General features: G+C 36.8%; 1 protein-coding gene, 1 long non-coding RNA gene and 1 pseudogene across 8 annotated transcripts; 2 read left to right on the top strand and 1 right to left on the bottom strand.

Moving 5' to 3' along the window:
* The first annotated feature begins 5482 nt into the window (after nt 1–5482).
* Nucleotides 5483–5580, top strand: LOC145587101 (small nucleolar RNA R71; annotated as a pseudogene).
* A 5449-nt stretch (nt 5581–11029) lies between these two features.
* Nucleotides 11030–14260, bottom strand: LOC145586319 (uncharacterized). 7 transcript variants are annotated; one of them, XR_014100900.1, is made up of 7 exons: nt 13506–14260; nt 12991–13029; nt 12860–12913; nt 12577–12654; nt 11559–11619; nt 11414–11488; nt 11030–11334 (listed from the first exon to the last, which is right to left on the bottom strand). It is a non-coding gene; the product is annotated as an uncharacterized LOC145586319 (long non-coding RNA). The 7 variants fall into 7 exon arrangements; XR_014100898.1 differs by having other exon boundaries at nt 11030–11488; XR_014100899.1 differs by lacking the exon at nt 12577–12654 and having other exon boundaries at nt 11030–11488; nt 11559–11697.
* LOC145586318 (uncharacterized) lies at nt 14224–23995 on the top strand. Its single transcript, XM_081643106.1, has 4 exons — nt 14224–14991; nt 16703–16907; nt 17886–18406; nt 23749–23995. The coding sequence occupies exons 1-4, from the start codon at nt 14389–14391 to the stop codon at nt 23989–23991; spliced, it is 1572 nt and encodes a 523-aa protein (XP_081499232.1). The 5' UTR covers nt 14224–14388; the 3' UTR covers nt 23992–23995.
* The last annotated feature ends 433 nt before the right edge of the window (nt 23996–24428 follow it).

Here is a 24428-nt window from a genome sequence, read left to right as displayed (position 1 = left end):
CAGCGCGGTTATTTGGGTCTCAAAGTGTACCCTTTGGACGGCGGCCGTCCCAGTTACAGCATCCTCGGCTTTCCTGACTTCAACCCAAGCATTCTTCAACCGTTCGTTCTCCTTGTCCTTCCAATCTAGGAAGGCGTTCAAACGGAGAAAGAGCTGCGGACAGAAGGAAGAAACTTAGTCAAAAATATGGAAAAATTGGCTAAGTGTTGGAAAGCAAAAACATAAGGAGATAGAAGTATACCTCGGCGCTGCAGTTTAGCATGGGGCCGAGGAAGCCTTCGTTGATCCCCCGCAGCTTATCACGCTGCGCTTGGGGGACCGCGCGAACCATGGCCTCGCGCATGGCCTTCCTGTCCGCGCCAGTCAGTGACTGGCCGGGTACCTTCAACTGCATCTCCTCTGATATATCTGCGGACGACCGTGTAAGAAAAGTTAGCTAAATTTTACAAGTAAACAAAGACTTATAAAAAGTGAGAAAAAAGATGGCTAACCAGTGGAGAAGGTTGGAGGAGAAAGATTGGTGGGAGGAGGCGGTAAAGGAGCTTCCTCCTCCTCCGGACGGCTCCCTTCAGCGTCGCTGGACGGCGGGTTGACCAGCATCGTCCCGATCCAGCGACCGGCCATTTGTTCTGGGGTTAACCTATCCCCACCGTCCGAAGGGACGGACTCTTCATGGACCTGATCAGCAACAGGTTCCATGGGCTTGGAGGCCCCGCTTTGTGTCAGCCGGGGTTGTTCTCCTTTAGACTGCGTTGTAGCAGTCTGCGACTTTGCCGTTGCCGCTGCTTGAGAAGACGGCTTGGAAGCAACCGTTTTTCTCCTCTTGGATGCGTTCGCATCAGGAGTGGACGTGGCCGGCTGCTTCCGCCTGGCCTTCGGGGTGGAAGAGGAGGTCTGCAAAAATACCAAGTTAGAAAAATTTGATGGCGTCCGTGCGATTTGGGAAAGGAGCTCCCTTCCAGCATGCGTGAACGGACATAAAGCGTCCGTGCAAACTCAGGAAGTAGGTTCCTTCCAATATAGCAGAACGGACACATTAAGGAATGAGAAATTCAAGTGTTTACCTCTTTGAGTTGCTCGTACATCTTGAAACGAGCCTTGTATCTGGCCAAGTCCACCTCGGACATCTCAACCTCTGCTTTTTGGGCCGAGTCAAGCATAGCGTACGCCTCCGCTGCAAAAACAGAAAGCAAAAGTGTTAGAATATTTTTCTGAAGAACTCTACGTGCGTACAAAAAGTTTATATATCTAAGTGTCCACCTTGGGGCATGTTCTGGTACAGGCCGTACGCAGACATGAAGATAGGGTCCCTAAGCCAATTGGCAAGAGGAACCCAATGGCTAGGGACCCGTTCAGTTTTGTTGCCCCGCCTGACTCGATTAACTTTGAAGTACTCGAGCTGGTGTTCGTGGCTTGGGTGGATGGGCAGCTTGTCAGGCTTGTGGTCTCCGCGTCCGAGCTGAATAGGCTCTGGACGGCACCTGTTCATGCGAAGGTTGAACTCCGCATCCTGAGTTTTGACACGGTAGAAGCGGTGCTTCCAGTCCCTCCACTTACTGACACGGTCGACCACGACCATGTAATCCCTGGTTGCACTCAGGATGAGCCAACCATCCACCTCCTTTTCCAGCCGGGTGAGTGAGTGCATCTCGCAAAAGACCGCAAAGTCTGGCGTAAATTTCTTAGCGATGCACGTCACTAAGTACCCAAAGATGTTCAACCAACTGTTTGGTGTCAGCTGGAAGAGGCCGATGTCGTACTCGTCCAGGACAGTCCGGACGAATGGGTGAAGAGGGAAGCGGAGCCCCACATCCAAGGCGGCCCTGTAGACGCAAAACGCTCGTTTGCGCGGCTTCTCCTCATCCCAGGTAGCCACAGCAATGGCCTTCCTGGGGACTTGAATTTCGAATCCCTCCCCCAAATGGAGGGACTCCTTATACTTCTCAAAATCCTTCTTTAAAAACTTCAGGGCTGTCTCCCCAACGGTACAGGCATACGGGTCCCTGAAGTTATCAATGTTGGCGACAGTTTCTTCGACCGCCGCCTCGCCTTCGGCCGTCTCACCCACGGCCTCTTTCTCAACTTCTTCTTCTTCCACTTGGTGAGAAGGAGCACTCCCAAACTCCGAAGACAGCACTCTGTCCAAATCTGCTGCCTCAGCCGAGCTTCGGCCTCTTGAGCTTGGAACGCCCATTGAAGAAGGAACGTCCTCCTCGACCATTGGACGCTTGCCTTTATCCTTGGCAGCGTCCGCCCCATTTCCCGAAGGAGGGGCGTTGCGAATAGGCAGGGCGGATGGTTCGCGGATTGAGATTCCTGTTAAGGGTCTGTCTGCCCCACCCAGTTGAGGCCGAGGTTGAGAAGAAGAGGGGACGGACGAACCAGAAGCGTCCGCCCCAGGATTGGAAGGGTTGTCTTTGCAGGCTACCAGTTCGGCCCTATCCATGACCGAACTGGCGAATTGGGGGAACCTAAGTTCCGGAGCAGGTGCGGACGAGGTGCCTTTAGCTCGCAGGCGTTCCTCGAAGGAAGAAGTGACCTCCACGACCAAGTGATGAGAGCCAGTGGAGGCGGTCGTTGTTTGGGTGGTGGAGTCAGTCTCCACCATTGTACTTGGGTCACTAGGGTCATAAGGGACCCTAGGATGAACCAGACTTCCGTCTGGGTTCCTGGCCGCGTGAAGCTCACGCGTACGCATGGTTCTTGCCATTGCCTGTTGGGACAGAGAAGAATAAGTGGGGGTGAGTATGTACGCATCAGACATAGACTCACTCCAAGGAGGAGACAACTCTTCTCCGTCCACTCTAGATTCCTCAGTCCCAGGCGAACGACCGGCCTCATGAGAAGAGTCGGACGAAGCCGAGTATGGATCCAGAATTGAAGTAAAAGAAAAAGAAAACAAGTAAAAGAGAAAATGTAGACGGCCTACCTCTGTACGTTCTGAAAGTTCTGAAGGTGGTGGTGAAGTTCTTGAAGATTGACCGGAAAACTCAAAAATGCCCGGAAAACTCAAACTCACGGCGGCGCTCTTGAAGATTAAGGGAAAAATAACTTTCTCTCACTAGAACGCTCTGACTTCTCTCTAGAATTCACAATTGGGTAAAGTGTGAAAATGAGAATTCACCTCCCATATTTATAGAGTGAATTCATGAGGGCAAAATGGTAAAACCGTCTTTCCCGCCTAAACATTCAAATGGTAATTTCTTGAGAAATTACTCGAAGAAAGGGCCAGGACGACGTTAGGGTTCTGTTAACTTATGAAAAAGACCAGACGAACAATTAACGGCACGTTAAAGTGAATTGAAATAAGTGGAAAATTCAAGAATTTTACACCTTCAACACTTAGTCTCCAAAAATTGAGAAAATCTAAGAGGAAAAGCGTATCAACTCCTCCCAGAGTATCAACTCCTCCCAGAGTATCAGAACGTCCAGTCTCATTGTTGTGGCCGTTCTGGGTGGTTAGGGGATAAGGTCCTCCCAGAGTACCAGAACGTCCAGCCTCATTGATGTGGCCGTTCTGGGCAGTTAGGAGATCAACTCCTCCCAGAGTATCAGAACGTCCAGTCTCATTGTTGTGGCCGTTCTGGGTGGTTAGGGGATAAGCTCCTCCCAGAGTACCAGAACGTCCAGCCTCATTGATGTGGTCGTTCTGGGCAGTTAGGAGATGAACTCCTCCTAGAGTATCAGAACGTCCAGTCTCATTGCTGTGGCCGTTCTGGGTGGTTAGGGGATAAGCTCCTCCCAGAGTACCAGAACGTCCAGCCTCATTGATGTGGCCGTTCTGGGCAGTTAGGAGATCAACTCCTCCCAGAGTATCAGAACGTCCAGTCTCATTGCTGTGGCCGTTCTGGGTGGTTAGGAGATAAGCTCCTCCTAGAGTACCAGAACGTCCAGCCTCATTGATGTGGCCGTTCTGGGCAGTTAGGAGATCAGCTCCTCCTAGAGTACCAGAACGTCCAGTCTCATTGATGTGGCCGTTCTGGGCAGTTAGGAGATCAACTCCTCCCAGGGTATGAGGTCGTCCAGCTTGAAACAAGTGGACGACCACATGAATTCAGAGGTTAAGCCTCTCAGACTACGAGAGCGTCCAGTACAAAATTTGGACGTCCAGATAAGCAAAAAGCCAAGCTCATTCCAGACTACGAGAACGTCCAGGGCAAAATATATGGACGTCCACGTAGCAAAAAGAGCCTTGAATCAAAAGTATATGGACGTCCAGGGCAGATGGGAAGCAAACCCAACCCAGAGTACCAGGACGTCCAGAGTTCAAGATCAGAGGAGGCGGCCAGTAAGTGTACGAGCCACCCCCTCTGAGGGTCAAATGTTTAGGGTAAAAATACCCCAGGTACGTGGCCCAATCTCATAGTGACACGTGGCCCAATAAACAGGCGACACGTGGCCCTATGAGAATGTGACACGTGTCCACTTGTCATGGTGACACCTGTCAGCCATCTCTAAATGCCCCAATGCTGCAATCAGAATGAGAAAAGAGCCCTGATGACCTCAGGCCCAAATCCCGAGAAAACCTTGAAAGCCGTAAAACGGCGCCCCCACGACACGTGGCGACCTCTGAATGCGCAGCCAATCACGTCACGAAATTCTAGGGCATAAACCCTAGAGGGGTACATGTTCCCACCCCTATAAATACCCCAATCATTTATGATGGGAGGGGTGGATTGTGACATAACATAAATATAGAGCATTGAAGAGCTCCAACTTCTCTCTACTTTCTCTCTCTAGCCTTTTCCGTTTCCGTTCACTAACTTGAGCGTCGGAGGCGAATATTCCGAACACCGGAATATTCGTTATTTTGCAGGTGTCCGAGTCTTTGTCAGCAGAGCGTGACCAGTATCCGAGGGAATCACAAAAAACCCCAAAACAATTGTTATAATTATCAAAGTTCCCTTGTTGGTGAGCAATTCTATTCCCAAAGTTTCTTGGTCCATCAAATCTTTGTCCATTGTTGTTATTTGAAACAAAATTCACTTGCTCACAATCATTATTATCAACATCATCACAATTCTCAAATGCATGTGGACAATTAGAAGAATCATGGTCATATGACCCACATACATCCCAAAACACACATCCATTTGGCATATTATTCAAAGTTGAAGGAGGAGTAGAGTTAGAAGATGTACCTCTCCCCTTATTGTGGGAGGGAAGAATTTGTGCTTGTGAAGAAGCACTCTCAAGCTTTGCCTTAATTGAGGTCATCTCTTTTCCCAAGTTTGAGATATGTGAGGACAAATTATTGATGACATTGAGATGGTCGATTGAATAAACCGTTGAACCGCTTTTGCTTGTCGACTTTCTTTTACCTTCTTGCCAATCCATGTGATATCTTACCATATCTTCAATTACGTCCACCACTTCATCCTCCGTTTTGTTCATGATAGAGCCTCCGGCACCGGCATCTATGCAAGACTTGCCTTGGGGGCTTAAACCTCCATAGAAGATTTGGATAATTTGACAGGTAAGAATCCCATGGTGTGGGCACTCTCTTTGGTACTCCTTGTACCTTTCCCATGCCTCATAAAGACTTTTATTTGGCTTTTGCTTGAAGCTTTGAATGAGAGCTCTTGCTTCAGCCATCTTCTTTTATGGATAGAATCGAGATAGAAACTCCTTAGTCACTTCATCCCATGTTCTCAAAGAGTTTGGCTTCACCTCCTTTTCTAACCACTATAAAGCACGTCCAATAAGAGAGAAAGGGAAAAGTTTAAGTCGGATAAACTCTTGAGAAACCCCGTTCACCTTGATTGTGTTGCAATACTTCTCAAATTCCTTAAGATGCTTGAGGGGACTCTCATGCTTTACACCACTATATTGACGCCTTTCTATCAAAGTGATCATCTCCGGTCTTATCTCAAAGTCATTTGCCGGTGTCGTAGGTAGAGCAATCATGCATTCTCGTTCTTCTTCTTGATGGATTTCCTCTCCTTCAATGCTACTCTCAGATTAACACCCATGCATTCTCGTTCTTCTTCTTCTTCTTGATGGATTTCCTCTCTTGGGGGACTTAAGCTTGTGAAACGATTGGCAACCCTTATCCTTGTTATGGTCCTCTCAATTTCCGGATCAAATGGCACAAAATTTCAAACTTGTGCCATACGCATACAAAACTCAAAGCAAATATCAATAGTACGGCTACAAATGTAGCCTAAAATAATAGAAAATATTTTTGTATTTTTTAAATAAAATGGAATAGACTCAATCAACAATAGCAAATCACCATGCCTTCCCTGGCAACGGCGCCATTTTTGACGCGAGATAAACCTAGGTCGATGATTTTTAGATTCCCCAATCAAAATAAAATTTGTAATACCAAACCCAACCCTAGGTATAGGGGTAAGTCTGGGTCGAACCCAAGGAAAAGCGGTTTTTGCTTAGGTCATAGGCTAAGCTATTTCGAAATCTTAAAACGATGGGTTGGTCTATGCTATCGAATCAATTCAAAGATAACAAATGGAAATCAATTATAAAAACACTAGGGAATTTAGGATCCACATGCACTAATGATAAACGTGATAATTTGACGGGAATTTGATCAATCAAGCAATGCGAGGGAAAACGATATTTGTAATCAAAATCACTCAAAGAGCTATTTCTTAGGGTCAAGCTAGATGTCTTTACAAATGACTTCAAGGGAAAATTGTAAATCAAGATCAATCGATAATAATAGCATCCAAATCAACTGTTCATGTCATTGAAAACTATTATGCAATCTAGCATGATCATCAAGGTTAGCTACTCCTCTTCAAATCAAACACATGCACAAATTTCATCAACCAATTTAATCACATCAACAAATCAATCAAAAACCCAAATTAGCTATAGATTATCACTAATACATGCTTCACCACATCCCTAGCAAAGGAACTACTCACTACTCATGGTAAAATTGAAAAGCATAACAAAATTAATCATCAATTTCATCATCAACATTTTAATCCAAATATCAACAATCAAAATCAAGATAAACAATAGAAATTCAATAATATATCAAAATCAAACATAAAATTGCATTGAAAAGGAAAGAATTCTTACAAAACTTTGATCAATATCAAAGAGGAATGAAGATCACAATATCACAATCATCAAACACGAAGTTTCTCTCTCTAAAATCTAAGAACAAATTCTCCAAAACCAAGAGCTTCTCTTTTTAAATTTTAATCAAAATCTAATTCTAATGTTCTTCTCTAATCCTTTCCTCTCTAGAAATGAAGGAATTCTATATATAGTAAAACTAACTAAGGAGAAGTTAGTTAGACGTCCAAAAGAAACCTCAAAAGGCGCGGCCGCAACAAAATGGGTACGGAATCAGGGGAGAGAGAGTTGCGCGGTCGTTCCGGGCATATGCGCGGCCGTGCCAGCCACCTGCGCGGTCGCTACTCCCTCGCGTGTGGCCGCGCCCGAGAGCAGGAGAGCTTGGCTTCTTGCGCTCGATGATGCCCCCGTGCGTTCCACATGATGCATGTTGGGGAGGCAGTCACTTGAGGACCTTACGGTGGGTTCAACACCGACTTTTGATGTCGACGCGGCACGAGAACGCGGCATTGAAGACTTGGCTTATGCACTCCTTCACTTTTGAGCTTCAAGAGGAAAAAGCGTGTTGCATCCTTGGCTTTGTATGCCCCAAGAGAACGCCAATGAGCTTCTTGAACATCACCATTCTCCTAAAATCAAAGTAAAGCAAACAAGTAAAGGAGAAAATGCAAAATAAACTAAGAAAAGCAAGAAAGTAAGGAAACAACTAAAGAAAATGCAAAATAGGGAAATTACAAGTAAAACTAGAGAAAAGGAGATAAAATAGATGCAAAAGCAATGAAAAATCATCCTTAAAGAAGCTAAATGAATACCATAAATGACACCCATCAACGACACACACGGTTGTTGGTAGCAACCAAATGACTGTAGTCGTTGTTGAGGAGCCTAAGGTTGGGATGGTATTTGGATCTTGGGAAGAAGTAGAAGCCTACTATAAGGAGTATGTTGAGAAGATTGGGTTTGGAGTGACAAGGGTGCAAGGTGTAAATTCTAAGGACGAGACTCAAAGAATTGCAACCACATGGAAGTGAGAGTGTTGGGGAAAACCCGACATGCGGGCTAGGAGGGAAACAGAGAAGAGGGAAAAGGCAATGGGTGTTAGAGGTTCTGGTGGATTAGTTGAAGGAATTGTATGTGAGGATGAGTTAAGTAGGAAGAAGAGGACTTCCAAAAAGTGTGAATGTGAGGCCCGGGTTTATGCTAGAGTAACTAGGGATGGTTTTTGGGTGTTGAAAACAGTGGGGTTAAAGCATAATCACTTGATAGATCCATCACAAGTCAAGCTTGTGAAGGAGTACCGCATGAAGCACATCACCTCCAAAGTAAAGAAGAAGTTGATGGATTACTATGGGCAAGGTGTACCCGTATCTCAAATTCACGGGTGTATGGGGACCGAGCAAAACGGTGATAATCTTAATACAACATTGTAAGAAGTAGTGAATATAACTTTGAATAGTTTTGAATTAATGGTACGGAATTTGGGGTTTGAGGGTTTGAAGGGTTTGGAGGGTTTGAAGGGTTTGGGGATTCAATCTACCATTGGGGTTATAGGGGGTGGTAGGGGTTGTTGTCCATATTAGCAAACATCATTGAAAAGTACTTTTGGGACATAGCAGTGCTTCCTCTGATTTGGCGTGTAATAGTGGAAAAATATCAAAGTAGAAGAATCAATTAAATGTACATCAATTGTACCACAGAATGATGCAATTGTGGAGTATGAAGGAAAAACCAAAATAATACCAAAGAGAAAAAAAAAACCTTGCCTTCTCTCTCTCTTCTCTTCTCTCTCATAAATTTTAGCCTCCATTGTCAATTTTGAAGGGGCTTCCATCGGATGTCACCAGTGGAAAGCCCCAGTCTTTATTTTCTTTTAAGTTTTTTGTTTCTTAGGTTACAATAACATCTCCATCGAAAGAAAGGGTTTATCTCCTTCAAAAGACAAGGTTTTTTCGATCTCCTTCGAAAGACAAGGTTTTTCGGACTCCTTCGAAAGACAAGGTTTTTTGGACTCCTTAGAAAGACAAGGTTTTATTTGTGTTTAATTTGGTCTCCGGTTGTGCGGGGCTACGATTGTTTATGGCTCAAATTCGGGTTACAGAATCAGCACAAGAATTTACTTTCTCCCAAAACTGCGAAGCGACGACGGATCCACTCAAAAATTTGTATGAGACAACGAATCGAGAATGTGCCGAATTGTTATATTCATGTTTTTGGATTCTTAGCCCTTCCCCAATTAATTCTTGTTTGATTTTATTAAATTCATTTTCATTATTGTTAATTGTCAGTTGTAGATACCGTATGGCTTTATTTAATGAAATTTAGTGTCCTTTGGGACTTTTTTCAAAAAAATAAATAAATAATACCAAAGAGGATAGCAGACCTGATAGATCCCTAGCCAGTGATCCCAGAAAGTGGACCTATTTACTCTTTGGGAATGACTGGATTCAGTGCAGAATTCAGAAGCTACACTAATAGAATTCTCTTCGTTCAGGTATGAAAAAGGTGTTCTTCATTAATTTGTTTCTATTTTGGTTCATTTATGTTCATGACAGTTAGTTTCAGGTTATAATTGCACGTATTTTTTCTTTGATCTTTGCTCTAATTATGTTGTAAAATCTTGTGTTTACTTGTTTAATTGAGGATTGAGGTGATTAATGTGTACGCCTTACTATAATTATGTTGTACCTAATTATGTTAAATCGTTACCTGCTTGGCCATTTCAGATTCACAATTATTGTCCCTATTGAATTGATGGTTTTGCCTAAAAAATATGTGTCTTTTGCCCAAAAAATAATGATCATTTGATACTTTTGGCAGAATGTATGGGCCACTACTTCAAACACATAAAGGAATAACTGTAATTAGCAAATACTCTTAACTACTATCTTTTTAAACCATAAAATTATAACTAAACATCATTAATTGAAAAATGGTATTGGATTAATGCTAAAAGTTTGTAACTTGTTATGAACACATTTGTTGACACTAAAACATTGGACTGTGGGCGTAATTTGAAGCGAATTGTACATTGCAGGTGCAGTCACCCATATCTAACATCAACTTTACCATCATCCAGGAATAGTTCATTAAAGATGAGCCAACGAGCCGATACTAAGGTATTACACTACATCCCGAATTAGAGAATGACAAGAAAAATATCGATGTTGGAGCTGCTTTGGTGCTGTGGAATGGTTGTAGGATCACACACCCTTCATTTGTGAGCCACTTTCGGCAAGTCGTTCAGACTCATATCCCCATACTCATCATTGTGACTGAATTGGGGGCCACTTCAACCAATTGGGAAAGGATCATCGGCAGTCTTGGGACTACTATGCGTTGGAGGTTTGATGCGAGTAAGGGTATAATGGGTGGAAGTATACTCTTCTAGGATCCTACTAGAGTGAATTCTAGTGTACTGGTAGCGGACTCGGAAACAATTGAGCTCCACATGGTTGGATCTGTCACTGCAAATGAGGTATAATTGGTGCCAAATATTAATAAATTCATTACTTATTAGCACGACTAACTCTGTTCTTTGGGTGTGCAACAGGTTTAGCCATTGCTGCATGGCTTGCTCATCTTTGGAGAACTTACTACAATTAACTATTAATGTGTCTATAATATACAAGTGGATGTAATATATAAGTGTTATAGGTTGGACTGCAATTTATGTTGCTATTGTGTGTTATCTTTCAGTTGAAAATGTTTCATGGGTTGTAGTAACAAAACATTTAAGCCAACTTATGGCTAACTATGTTCATGTGCTATTCTGTATTATGTTTAAGACTTTATGTTTAAGACTGATGTTAATCATGTTATGCATGTAAAAAGTTAATGAATGTTCTATGAATATGATGGGTTAATGAGGTTTACCATCCAAATTCAACAATTAGAATTCCACACTTATAGAATGAATAACCCAATTAAGAAAACGGCCCACCCCAATTGATAGGGCCAACCATTAGAATGAATAACACAATTAAGAAAACAGCCCACCCCAATAGATAAGGCTAACCCATTAGAATGACCCTAATAATAACTTGATGGGTAAAGTTGTTTTATAATACAACACAATGCTTATGGATTGCCCCACAAGTAATATCATCTATTCCAAAGGCCAATCTGTATGATTTTAATAATACACTTTTTATTAAAAATAACACAATTTAATAAATACATTAAACAATTTCCTAATACATAATACTTCTAATATTATTTCGTCGATTAAGCAGTACGACCCCTCCTTTGCCTAATCTTGAACCTGACCGGAACTGTTGATGCCAACTGTTCAACAACAAATATTAAAATTTGAACATAAGCAAAATGTTAAGCAGCTTGTGCTTAGAATACAAACATTATTTACATTAAGTTCATCTTTCGGTCTAACAACATCCCTTGCCTCCCTTGGGTGTTGTTCCCCATAAGCTACATCTAATACCTACACCAAAGATATGTATTAATACCTCCCCCAAAGGAAAAAAAATGACACAAGTATATATTGTACTTACCCCCTAGCCTCCCAAAGTCCCCTGATATTACTTTGTCCAACTCCAAAGCTGTTCGAATCTCCTGCATATTCCAGACTTTAAGTCTTGGGAAAACATCCCAATTAACGGGATCCCTATCTAAACGGGCCAAGTAATAAATCTATGGAAGAGCACACAGAACATATAGCGCATCAGCTCATCAGCATAAATAAAATTGAGAAAAAAAAATTCGTTTACATCTACATCCATACCACTACAAACAAAGAACAGCCGCAACAACCACTAGCATACCCATTTGCATAAAACCGTTGAGCAAAGCTAGAAACAGTTGCCATTAATTTCATCAAAACTAAATCACACCAGTCATACTCTATTACCTCCATAGCACAACCAATAGCAGGTATAAGGTCAGCCACAAGCCGGGGTGACTGCGCAGGGCAAAATACCATCTCCAAAGCAAGTATAAAAAACAACGTCTTAAATTCCTCTTCCTCGAAAGGATCAAAGTACCCCTCTAACCAATCCATCATTTCCAAATTAAGTGGTATCCCTACGGACGTGTACACGCGACCACATTGCCCATTTAACACCCATGACTTCCCGTACTTCAAAAAAATTCTTTGAACCTTATCACGCTCATCGGGACTCATGGTTTTATTAGAAGGAACACTACGTGAACCCATTGGTATCCCCAAAACCCACCGGATTTGTTTCTTAGAAAACCTAAATTCCCCACCATCGGGAGTTATCAACATCTTCCTAATTGGATCTATACGAGTCATAAGCCAATTGCCTTGGAAGCTGCATATCAAATGCAAGCTATAAAAGAATACCAAAACCCATTTCAACCACCCAACGTTTTCTCCTATCATCAAATGTTTGAGAAATACGCCCAAAAGACTCAACACAACAACTCATGTTCAGAGCCTGCCACATTACAAGAATATTACAAGAATAATAAGTCCACTGTCCAACAAACCACAGAACAACACCTCAAATAACTTTTATCAACCCAATACAAAAGACTATCAACACTTACCCTCGTACTCCCTTTGGAGAGTTCCTCCATAACTTGTGCCCTACATTTCATAGCTCCACCATAGGATAAACTATCATCCTATATACAAGATAAACTGAATTCTAATTACTACTAAAGGAGCATAATACCTATTACTCCTATTATGATATAGCAGTCACAAACCAAAGACATGTAACATAAGGGTACAATAAAAGACAACCACATTGATTTGGAATAACCAATACTTTCAAACAACAACAACCACATAAACATAACCAAAGGAATCAATAACAAACAATCTAACCTTAAACATGCCAGGGTACAAATTCATAGTTTTATCCCTCCCTTTGAATATCTCCTGCAACCAACCAATTTATTACTGTCACAGCCCAAAACATAAATCAACTACATTTTAACTTATTCAATATTCAATACCTTATTCATAATGACTTGTGCATCCTCCTCTTCACCGACCTACAACAAGTCCAACACCAAGTTAGTTCACCTTACTCAACATCTCACGTAAGAATGTCTGAGCTACCCAAACATGAACATATTACATACCAATTTCTCTGGAACATAACAACTACGCCTGCGCTTGCAATTCTAATTTCCTTCAGACATTTACACAATCTTATACATTGCGAAGGTATCAATGAAAACATAAACAAATAAGACAAACATAACCTAAAAATCGCTCAAGTTATTGAATCCAGTTTTCACCATAATCTTTAACATATCTTAACCTAGTTCGTCAAAAATCCACACTTAAATTCGCAATTTTAATTAAGGGAACTAGACAACAGTACTACATCCCCCGTGTTTTTCTTCGATAAATTTACCAATACCAAACTAACCCCCAATTACAAATTGATTTCAACCACAACCAAATACAAATTCAATTCAACAAGATACAAATTAAAAATTCGTAATTAGGAAACAAATATTACCTTACGCTGCAGTTGAAATTGCGATAACGATTCAGATCTTCACCAGCAGACCCTGCAAAAATTTCAACCCCCAGACTCTGTAGAAATTCGCGCAGTGCCCTTCGTTTACAGCTCTAACAATCCTTTTCGTTTAATTATATCTGTAGAAAGTGAGGAACGTATTTCAAATTAATTATTTACTTCGTTTACCATGGTAACTCTTCGAAATGGCAAAAGTTAACATCGTCAACTATACATATACACTCATTGTACAGTTGGACGTAAAAAAACAAACACGTCACATTTTATAAACCCACTCAAACCCCCGATTTTACCATTGCCCCCATAAGATACGAATTCTGTTTCTCATGATGAGGAATAGAGAATTCGCCTTTTAATTTAATCAGTTCCAAACCAAAACGAAACCAAACTAATAAACCGTTTTGACAGTGTTAGTTTTATGCGCCGAGATGCACTCTACAAAATGCTTCAAAAAGGTCGACTAATCTGACAAGGTTGTTAAGTTATGGCAAATAGGCAACGCCTGTCAAAAAACAAAATAAAAAAAAATCCAACCAACAACCAATGATATGGACTACGGTCCACCTATATTCCAACCATTTTTATAAATAAATAATCTACTAATCTTTAATGCTAATTTCTTTTTTAAGTGCCCACTAGATCTAAGATCCCACTTAAAAAAGAAAAACATCAGATTCATTAATCCCAGAAACCTCGTCAAAAAAAAAAAAAAAAAAAAAAAAAAAAAATTAATCCCAGAAAAATCCGTCTAACAATTAACATCATCTTTGCTTATTTTTCACATATTCACATTCCTTTAAAGTTAGTCTTAAAATAGACTAACCCCACCTCGCCGAGGCGCCCACACACCTAAACCGTCACAATGTTAAACACCAACATCATCTCATCTGCCCTTTATTTGATCTTCTTACTATCCTCTCATCTTGGCCATACCCTTTGTCAGTCCAGATCCAATGACAAAACCATCATCCTGCTCGCCGGGCAGAGCAACATGGCGGGCAGAGGTGGTGTGATCAATGACCAATGGGACGGTATAGTGCCCGATGACTGCAGTCCAACTTCATCGATCCTTCGCCTCAATGCGAAACATCAATGGGTTGTAGCGACGGAGCCGCTTCACCGTGACATTGATACAAATCATACTTGTGGGGTTGGGCCAGCGATGTCGTTGGCCCACGCAGTTGTGAGGAAATCTTTTGGCATTGGAGAGGTGGGGCTGGTGCCTTGTGCCGTGGGTGGGACTAATATTAGTCACTGGTCTCGTGGTGGTCATTTGTATAAACAGTTAGTTAGAAGGGCAAAGGGCTCGTTGCGTGATGGTGGGACAATTCAAGCTTTGGTTTGGTATCAAGGGGAGAGTGATACGCTCTTAAAGCAAGATGCTGATGCTTATAAAAGGAGACTGTTGAAGTTTTTTTTGGATTTTCGGACTGACCTTCAATCACCTATGCTTCCAATTATCCAGGTATGTAAATAGTGATAAATCAATTTTCGAGAACCGCAATATTATTTTTAATGTGAATCAGTCTATTAAAGAATTTGTATTTACTTATTATGGACTATTTATGTAATCCTACATTTAAATTTTGACAGTTTGATGTGAGTGGACAATATTTACTACTCCGTATTTACAGAATTAGCCTTGCGTTTTGCTAATACAAGTGTGCTCGTTTGGTTCATATGGGTATTATTTTCCATGAAAAATGCTATTTTTAGGAAATTACTATTTTTATAAACTTTCTAGGAAATTCTAGAGAGTAGTAGCTCGATAGTTTTATGTAATTTATTGGAAAAAAACGTGGGATTTCAACTATTTCATCTCAACCAAACTTCTATTTGCACAAGCACTTAGAGCACCTTGATTTTATTTTGCTAATTTGACAAGGCAACGGACACAGTTCTAATATTTTGTACTGCATATATTTGTGGGAAGGCTAATAGGAGTATAGGACTCATATATTGGGACATGAGGACCATGAGGTTACTAAATCGGGTATGCAGCCACAAATTATGGTATACTGCCAATCTATCTATGATAACTTTTGACAAAATGACTCAAATTATTAATGGTGGGGCTCAATGTATTTTCCTGCAATAATAGCTGACAGTTCTTTTAATTTTTATTTTTTTATTATTTAGTTTTTTTATTTATATATTATTATTATTATTATTATTATTATTATTATTATTATTAGTAGGAGTAGGTTCCTTATTATTATAATTATTATTGAATGGTGAATTTTTGGATACCGACATAGTCCGTTGTCAAGTTTGAAAATTAAAAACCTTATTGTGCAAAATACTTTTATACAAAGTGGTTAGACCTCCCCTTACGATTCTAAAAAATCTTGAGATCGATTCTCATCACCCGCCATTGTGTCTTTCTAAACACCAAAAAAAAAATACGAATAAGATCAATATATTGCAAACAATGATATATTAAAGTAATAGTAAGCTAGCTAAAATTAATGTATGATGTTGTTGCTCAATAATTGTTTGTGGTATTTGATTGAATGATTTCTGCTGCGTAGAAAGCTAAGATAACTTTGTTGGATCTCCTAGAATTTTTCTGCTTATTTCATTCTTTTGTTGCTTCAATTGCCTCTATACACCCGAGAATCAGTAGTCTGTATCCCTGTAGTGGAAGCAGCTAATATTGTAACCAAATTTGTCCCACGTTCTCTGTTTGCCAAATCGATAAATTGTTCCCAAGCTGTAATTTCTTTGCAAATGACTTGTTAACTAATATATTAAAAAGAAGAGGAAACATGCTGTGTTAGTGATAAGAAAGGCCAGATGAAATTTATTCCTTTCATCCTACGAGTAATATACAGAGTAATTATTTGCAGCCCAAAAATTTACCCCTAATCTCTTCAAATGAGTAGGCACATTCGGTAGACTTAGGCTAATATGGAATAACGCGGTTGTAATACTACCTACACCGAGAATCACTTAGGTGTGATGGCTTATATATCACCCAAATTATTGATGATATGTATGATATTTTTTTATTACATTTACACTGAAAATAAATAATTTGAAGTGCCATGGATATGAGGAACATATGTTCTACTGCCAAGTAGAACTCTGTCTCCCCTTGACTCCTTGAGTCCTTTAACCTTTCAAGATATTTCCTACCAAGGCCGAAGCGTGCTTACAATATTTGTTGCATACAGGTAGCCATAACATCAGGAGAAGGGCGTTTCATAGAAGAAGTGAGGCAAGCTCAGATGGGAGTTGATCTTATGAATCTCGTGACAGTTGATGCCAAGGGACTGCCTTTGGAGCCAGATAATCTTCATCTCACTACACAAGCACAGGTCGAACTTGGAGAGAAATTGGCCCATACCTTTTTGCAGTTCCTACCAGTACATGTACAAAGTAATGCTGGCAGTTTCTTAGTACAAAATGATGCTGCTAATATTTTACATAATAATTTCTTATACACAGCCCTTATTGCTTTGATCTTGATTTTTCTTAGATTGCAATAGCAGTACATAAACATTATTTTTTTCATTTTTAAATCCTCAAGTTTGTTAACATTAAAATATTTTATTTGCTGTACAAGAAATGGTATTGATATAAAGAGGGTTTTTTTTTTTTTTTTTTTTTTTTTTTTTTTTTGGGCAAAAAACTTGTATTTCTAATGTACTGTTAAAGTGTTAATTTCATAAATCTGTACAAAATTGTCCGTTTGACATACTCTAATTATCCCTTACCTTCCTACACTCATTTAAATAAGGAAATTACCGATAATATTATCTGAAAGATGTGAAATACATTATACATATATATGATTCTTTATCTATGGAAAAAAAAATTAAATTTTTAGGAAGCTTTCTGGATTCAAGGTTTTGTAGGGAGACCATGGAAACTATAAAAATAATGACTCCACCTTTGGATACACCTTTGAGGCTTTAATAGTTTGGTGTACAAAATCATACCATTTTCGCAATAAGTTTAGACATGTTTTAAGGGTAGTGTTCTTTTGGATGAATTAAAATTTGTTACTAAAAAGGAAGAAAATTACAACCATTAACAACCAAATCAATTTTCATATATAAAGCAATAACCTAAACTAATTGAGCTTTGCAAAATACACGAGCAATTAGGAAATTCTTAACAACAATTGTTGGTAGTAGTTATTGCAATAACATGTAGCAAATCCGAATTGATTCTCTTTCCTAATTAATTTCTTATGAAAATGATGCTAAATAATAAATATTTATGCTACTCTATATAACAAACCCAATGTTATTGTCTCTTAGCCAAAAATAATTTAATATACAGAGATTAACATGACAATAACCTCGCTAACTATCATGCTTTTCTTATTCAATGTTGCACCAACCTATGCAGAGTTACCGCAGGACATATTCATCCTAGCGGGCCAAAGCAACATGGCTGGCCGTGGTGGAGTCACGAATGGCAGATGGGACGGGTTCGTACCACCTGAGTGCCAGCCCAGCCACAATATCCTCCGTCTTGATGAGCAACAGAGTTGGGTGCCGGCTCATGAACCACTTCATGTGGACATCGACCTAAATAAGACTTGTGGTATTGGCCCTGGCATGGCGTTCGCCAATGCCATTGAATCGCTTGGTGGATCAGCAAAATTTGGTGTCTTGGGCTTGGTCCCCTGTGCTGTTGGTGGGACAAAGATCATTCAATGGGAAAGAGGAACGAACTTTTACAATCAATTGGTGACACGGGCTAAAGCGGCTGTGCTAGGCGGTGGCAAAACCCGAGCCGTGTTGTGGTATCAAGGGGAGGCTGATACGGTCAAGCTTGAGGATGCTAAAGCTTATAGAGGGAGGATGGAGAATTTTATCTCTGATTTGCGTTCTGATCTTGGAGACCTATCTCTCTTAATAATCCAGGTAATTAATAAACTTCGTCATTTGGTTAATCAATCTTAAGAATCATACCATAGGTTTTTTTTTTGGACTTTTTTGTGATAAACAAACTTATGTATATCATGTTTTGTGAAAAACTACTTTGCTAAAAAATTGTTGTAAGAAACTACCTTATAAAAACTAAATGCTGTAAGTTATTATCATGTGTTTGATTTAACAATGAAAGAGAAGGGGAGTTAGGGGTTTTAAGGGGGGACTATGGAGAAATTGGATGGGAAAAGAGAAAAAATGATTGAAAATGGGTCATTAAACAACCCTTATTCAATGCAATAATCCAAGCAAAAAGTAGCTTGTTACAACATTAAGTGTTTTATAAGGTAATTTCTTAAAACAGTTTATGTTTACAAGGTAGTTCCTTAGAGCAACTCTAATGGTTGTACTTAGGGGGACTTGCTTGCAATTTCAATAATTTCCTAGCTACTAGCGTGACCATTGGAGCTAGAAAACTCTATTAGCTTGGCTAAGCAAATTAGTTTTGCCAAGCTAATTTGGTTGGGAATTAAACTTGCCAAAATAAAAAATTTATTGGACCAATTCAGCTCTTTCCATGTATTTTCTATCCAACAACTACTACTAAGCTAATAGCTAGCCATTGGAGCAAAAAGTAGCTAAAATGATAATTAACTTAAAAGCTTATGTGGCATGACAAACTAATTGTCAAATTAACTTGCCATTGGAGTTGCTCTTTATAACATTTTTTTAATAAGATAGTTTTTCACAAAAACTAGAATATATAAGGTAGTTCCACAAAAAATCCTCTTTTTAAGTAGATCAAATAATCACATGTTAGTAACTTAGCACAAATATAGTAGATTACTTGAATACTAGTACTAGGTCAAAAATTAGGTAGCCCAATTCCAATTCAAACGAAACTGACCTGAAAACTAATACAACTCCGCAAATTTGATACTCCATGGAAAGATTGTTTGATAGATAATACAATAACAATTATCTTGTAAAAGTATGTTATTGTACCAATTACGTATATAGTCTCTCTTACTCTCTCATTCTGAACTTACATAAGAATTAACGTTTTTTATAAGAGAAAGGTAAAGGTTACCATTGAAATTTTGGAACTAAATTTTGAAAATAATGTAATAGGATCGATCCTTAGTGGCGGATTCAGAAAAAATATTTAACGGGTCAAAATACATTTGGTTAATTTTAATGGGGTTAAGTAGGTAATTTTTATAAAAAGAAAACTCAATTTTAGAGAAAAAGAACTTCATTTTATAGGGATTTTTTTTTTTAATTGTATAAGTGGTCACTTGACCCCACTTGGTATAGTATAAGGTATTTATAGTTTGATATTTATAATACTGTAGTTTTTTTTTTTTTTTTTTTGACTAATAACGAACAAGGGGATAAAACTAATCAATATCATTTTTTTCATAGTTTGATATTCGTAATACAAAGTCCTTTAGTCTTTTTAAGTCAAAATTTAAAAAAAAAAATAGTCATATAAAAGAAGTATCAATCAATCAATACCTATATATATACACTAAAAGACACACCAGCAATGACACGTGTCATCTTCTGGTGTGTCCATTTATTTTTTTATTTTTTTTTTGTAATTTTTTTTAGAGAATATAAAATAAGATTAACCTTCATGATACTCTATTTCTTTGTAAGGAAAATAAAATATTACCAACAATATAATATTTTAGTTAATTTAAAACTTCTTTCTATAATATTATATTATAAGAAATAATCACTAAATAAATTTGTTACTCCTTACTTAATATAACACAAATTTGGTTAAGATCGTAATCATATATTTCATCATAATATATATGCACAAGGTAATAGTCAAATAGTGAATATATATATTTCAAAGAATTCTTGCATACATTTTGCTAAGAAGGTAGTGAAATACTTCGAATGTACAGTCTCATCAACCAAAAAAAAAAAAAAAAATTATGCAAACAAGTTAATATGATAATTTTTAATCATTAAAATCTAGATATTCTTACTTACTATAATATAATACGTATGTATTTCATGCCCAAAAAATGACATTTTGTAATAGTTACCAATAAATTAATCTATCTATCTATACATATACTAAAGTAATCTCCGTAAATATCCCTAAATACATATGCCATCACCTCTTTCCCGCCAAAACTCTATTATATTATTATTAGTTTTTTTTTTTTTTTTTTTTTTTACAGATATTTTTTTTTGTAACTATATCTCAGGAAGAAGTAATATATCTTAAGAAAAAGTTTCGGCCTTATATTAGGGAATGACGCTCAACAAGAATACTAGATTAACAATGGTAAAGTATAAGAATGTTATGTAATACTATAAAATAGAATATTAGCTAGTTGTATTTAAAATTAATAAACTTATATATAGAAGTACATGTTTATATTACTCTTAACTAGACTAGATTAACAGTACATTATAGTTAGAGCATGTTCACTTCAGCTTTTTTTCAGTTCACTTCAGCTCCAATCAGTTCAGTTCAGTTCAGTTTAGTTCCTAATTTCTTTCTTTAATAAAATATTTAGTTCAGTTCAGTTAAGTTTTGTTCAGTTCAGTTCATCTCATTTCAATAAATCAGAACAGACCCTTAGATTCACCGAAATACTATAAATAGAGTAGATATTGTCGAAAGTATTCATAATTAAAACTCCTATTTATTTATTTTTTTTCTTAAAAATATAATTCAAGTAAACATTTTTTTTTTTTTTTTTTTTTTTTTTTTTTTTTTTTGTGAAACAAGGCCCAAAAGGCACCTAATTTTCATTCATAAGGTCATAGGGACTAGGGAGCTCTACAGTCAAAATTGGTACAATATAACAAGGATAAATTGAACTAACTTTTATACATTTACTATTCTTATATGCATAGTTACTTCTATAACAACCTTACTCATTTCCACAACACTATTCTACTAAGTTCTTCCACCTCATTATGGCACAACTACATAATTACTCCTTATAGTATTTCATACATGAATATGTTTATTGTATTGTTCTTATTTTATTTTTTTACTTGCAATGATTCGGTTTTGTACATTTCTTAATAAACGAATAATGAAATACTATTATATAATTGTGCAAGTCACGGGTTCTAAACTAGTAACAACTAAAGCCTTGTTCTTTTCACCTTATTTGTGTTTAGCTAAAATTTTGTTTACTGACACTCTATTAATTTAAATTTTTTTTATCGAACCGAAATTATTTTTGCTGATTGAAATTATTATTACATAACTTAAATTATTTTTAATAACTTAAAATTAATTTTACTGTAGTGAAAAATATTTTTACTGATTCTCTATTATATTTTTCTTTAATGTTACTGATTTATATTAAACTTAAATTTTTTAAACTAACCTTATTTTTACTAAACCAAAGTTATTTTTATAGAACATATTTTTAAGGTAAAGAGAACATAATCTAAAAAGGAAAAAGGGAGTGTAGTAAAAAATACTAATCAATATAGAGTGATTTGTATAGTATTCACACTAAGCTATTGTAGAAGAAACCTCCCTAATTCTTCTGTATATTACATATCCTAAAACAAAAGATCAAAAAATACATCATATTTTCTTTAATTGTATTTAATCTGTTTGTGGATTGAATCTGTCAATAATATTTAGGGTGTGTTCTCTTTACCTTATTGCACCTGAAATTTCTCTGAACTGGACTTAACTAAAATTATTTGAACTTAACTGAGCTTATATGAACTTATTAGACCTTATTGAATTTATTAGACCATATTAAACTTGTTAGAACTTATTGAATCTTATTATTAGATTGACTTGATTAGAACTTATTGGAACTATTACACCTTATTTAACTTATTGGAACTTATTAAACCTTATTGAATTTTTGTTTATAATCAAACCTTATTGAAATTATTAGACCTTATTAAACTCATTAAGCCTTATTAAACTTATTGTAACTTATTTGAACTGATATAAACTTATCTCCACTTATTATTCCTAAAACTTATTTTTATAAGGTGAAGAGATCCAACAAGCCCTTAGTTGCATTCATAAAAGCATTACATTATTTTGCTTACTGTATATATTTTAGTTTTTTCTTTTTTATTGTTTTTTATTTATTATTATTATTATTATTATTATTATTATTATTATTATTATTATTATTATCTTCATAATAATCATTACTCAGTATAAAAGTTTCAAACTTAGATCTTTCTATTATCTCTAATCCATAACATGTTATCTATATTAAGTAATTCCCGAGCCATTTTTATTTATTTTTTTTTCAAGGAGTCATGTTCGGTTTTAAAAATAATTAGTAAATAGGTTAGATCCCGTGCCATGCACAATATTTCACTCTTTGTTACAGAGTATCAATTTAAAATTATATTTAAATATAAAAAAATAATTCGATTGAAATCTATTTCTTATGTTATCCCGAATCAAGCAACTTAAAATTTTATGTTTTATCTTTTATGACTACATGTTCTATTTTTTTATTCAAGCTTTCTTCTATTTTAAACCCTGATGGCATACTTATTTTATATTTTTTTACTTCACATTTGATAATTTTCATTCACCAATTATTTTTGGTTGAAAGATAAATATTAATGAGTCTTTTACTATAAAGTATCATTAAACATCAATAACTAATTACTCATATGAGAATTATAAAGATATCCTTAGAAATCTAAGTTGGTAAATAACTAAATATATTAGTTTACAATTTTTTTCCTCTATTTTGGAAGAAAATATTTTGTGTACATACCAGAAAATGACACGTGTCATTGCTAGTGTGTCTTTTAGTATATAATTATTTATTGATTGTTATGAAAGTCTCTAGATAAGTCATAACTGTAATGAAATATTCAATCATAATAATAATAATAATTACATAATGAAGATCTTAGGCAAATTAATGATTTAGAAGAGAAAGAAAAAAAAAAAAAAGAGGATTTTAAGAATGAGTATCAAATTTTAAAAACTCCAATTTTTAATATAGGTATATAGATTCTATTTAGGGTTCCCCAATATGAGGTTGTTTTCAATATTTTTATTACATAATGTTATCGACATAAATCTACTTTTTACACACTCATAAAATATTATGAAAGTAGATATTGTGACGAATCTTATAATATGTTATATAATACCATTTACTTATTTTATAATAGCAAAAAAATTAAGTCAAACATAACATGTGTATAGTACAAAAGTTAAACTAATGCATTTGGAAAAAAAAAAAAAAAAGAAAAAAAAAAAAAAAAAAAAAAAAAAAAACACCGTAGGGAGTAGTTTTAGAATTTCCTTTTTCGTTATTTGAATTATTTATCTTTGGGATATCTATCAGGTAGCATTAGCGTCAGGAGAAGGTACATATGTGGAGGCAGTGAGAGAAGCTCAGCTTGGTATCAAATTGCCAAATGTTAAAACTGTGGATGCAAAGGGACTTCGGTTAAAAACAGATCATTTGCACCTTACAACTATGTCACAAGTTCATCTTGGGCTCATGTTGGCTCGTTCTTTTTTGGATATTTCCCATAAGCCTTACGATTCTCTTAGAATAACCGTAGCTAACAATTCGTTAATGTAAGTAATATAAGGATTTTAGCAAAGATAGTGATAATTTAGATGTAAAATGCATATTGAAAATCCTGACTTGATCACTTTTCTAGAACTATGCTAGTTTTGACCTTTATGTCTCTATTTTACAAGTATTTTTTTAAGAAAATTATATTTGATGTTTCAATCGTTTAGTTGTACTAGTATTATATCTATGCAGTAGTTGAAGTTTTAAAAAGTAAAAGTTGTGGGTGTGTGCGCCACCCCAATTTAGCAATTTTTTTTTTTTAGTAAAATTGCTTTTGATCCGTGTTTATTAACATATAATCAAATTAAAGTCAAATAAATTCAAAAAAGTCACCTTATAATTTAGAACCACTGTAGGCCCTTAAAATCGAACAATATTGAAAACCTTTACATTAGTCTCATGAGCATAGTAAAATAAATAATATTCAAAACAATTAAAAC

Source organism: Chenopodium album, chromosome 16 (assembly GCF_948465745.1).
Source record: "Chenopodium album chromosome 16, dcCheAlbu1.1, whole genome shotgun sequence".
Taxonomy (NCBI): Eukaryota; Viridiplantae; Streptophyta; class Magnoliopsida; order Caryophyllales; family Amaranthaceae; genus Chenopodium; species Chenopodium album.
Note: the sequence above shows the minus strand (reverse complement) of the source record. Positions and strands in the feature narration are given on the sequence as shown.

What these genes read in the sequence shown, in the direction of transcription:
- LOC145586318 (XM_081643106.1), top strand. Translation starts at nt 14,389, where the DNA reads ATGTTAAACACCAACATCATCTCATCTGCCCTTTATTTGATCTTCTTA. An exon ending in CCTACCAGTACATGTACAAA is followed by an intron (nt 16,908 to 17,885) that starts GTAATGCTGGCA and finishes CAACCTATGCAG; the next exon opens with AGTTACCGCAGGACATATTC. An exon ending in TATCTCTCTTAATAATCCAG is followed by an intron (nt 18,407 to 23,748) that starts GTAATTAATAAA and finishes GATATCTATCAG; the next exon opens with GTAGCATTAGCGTCAGGAGA.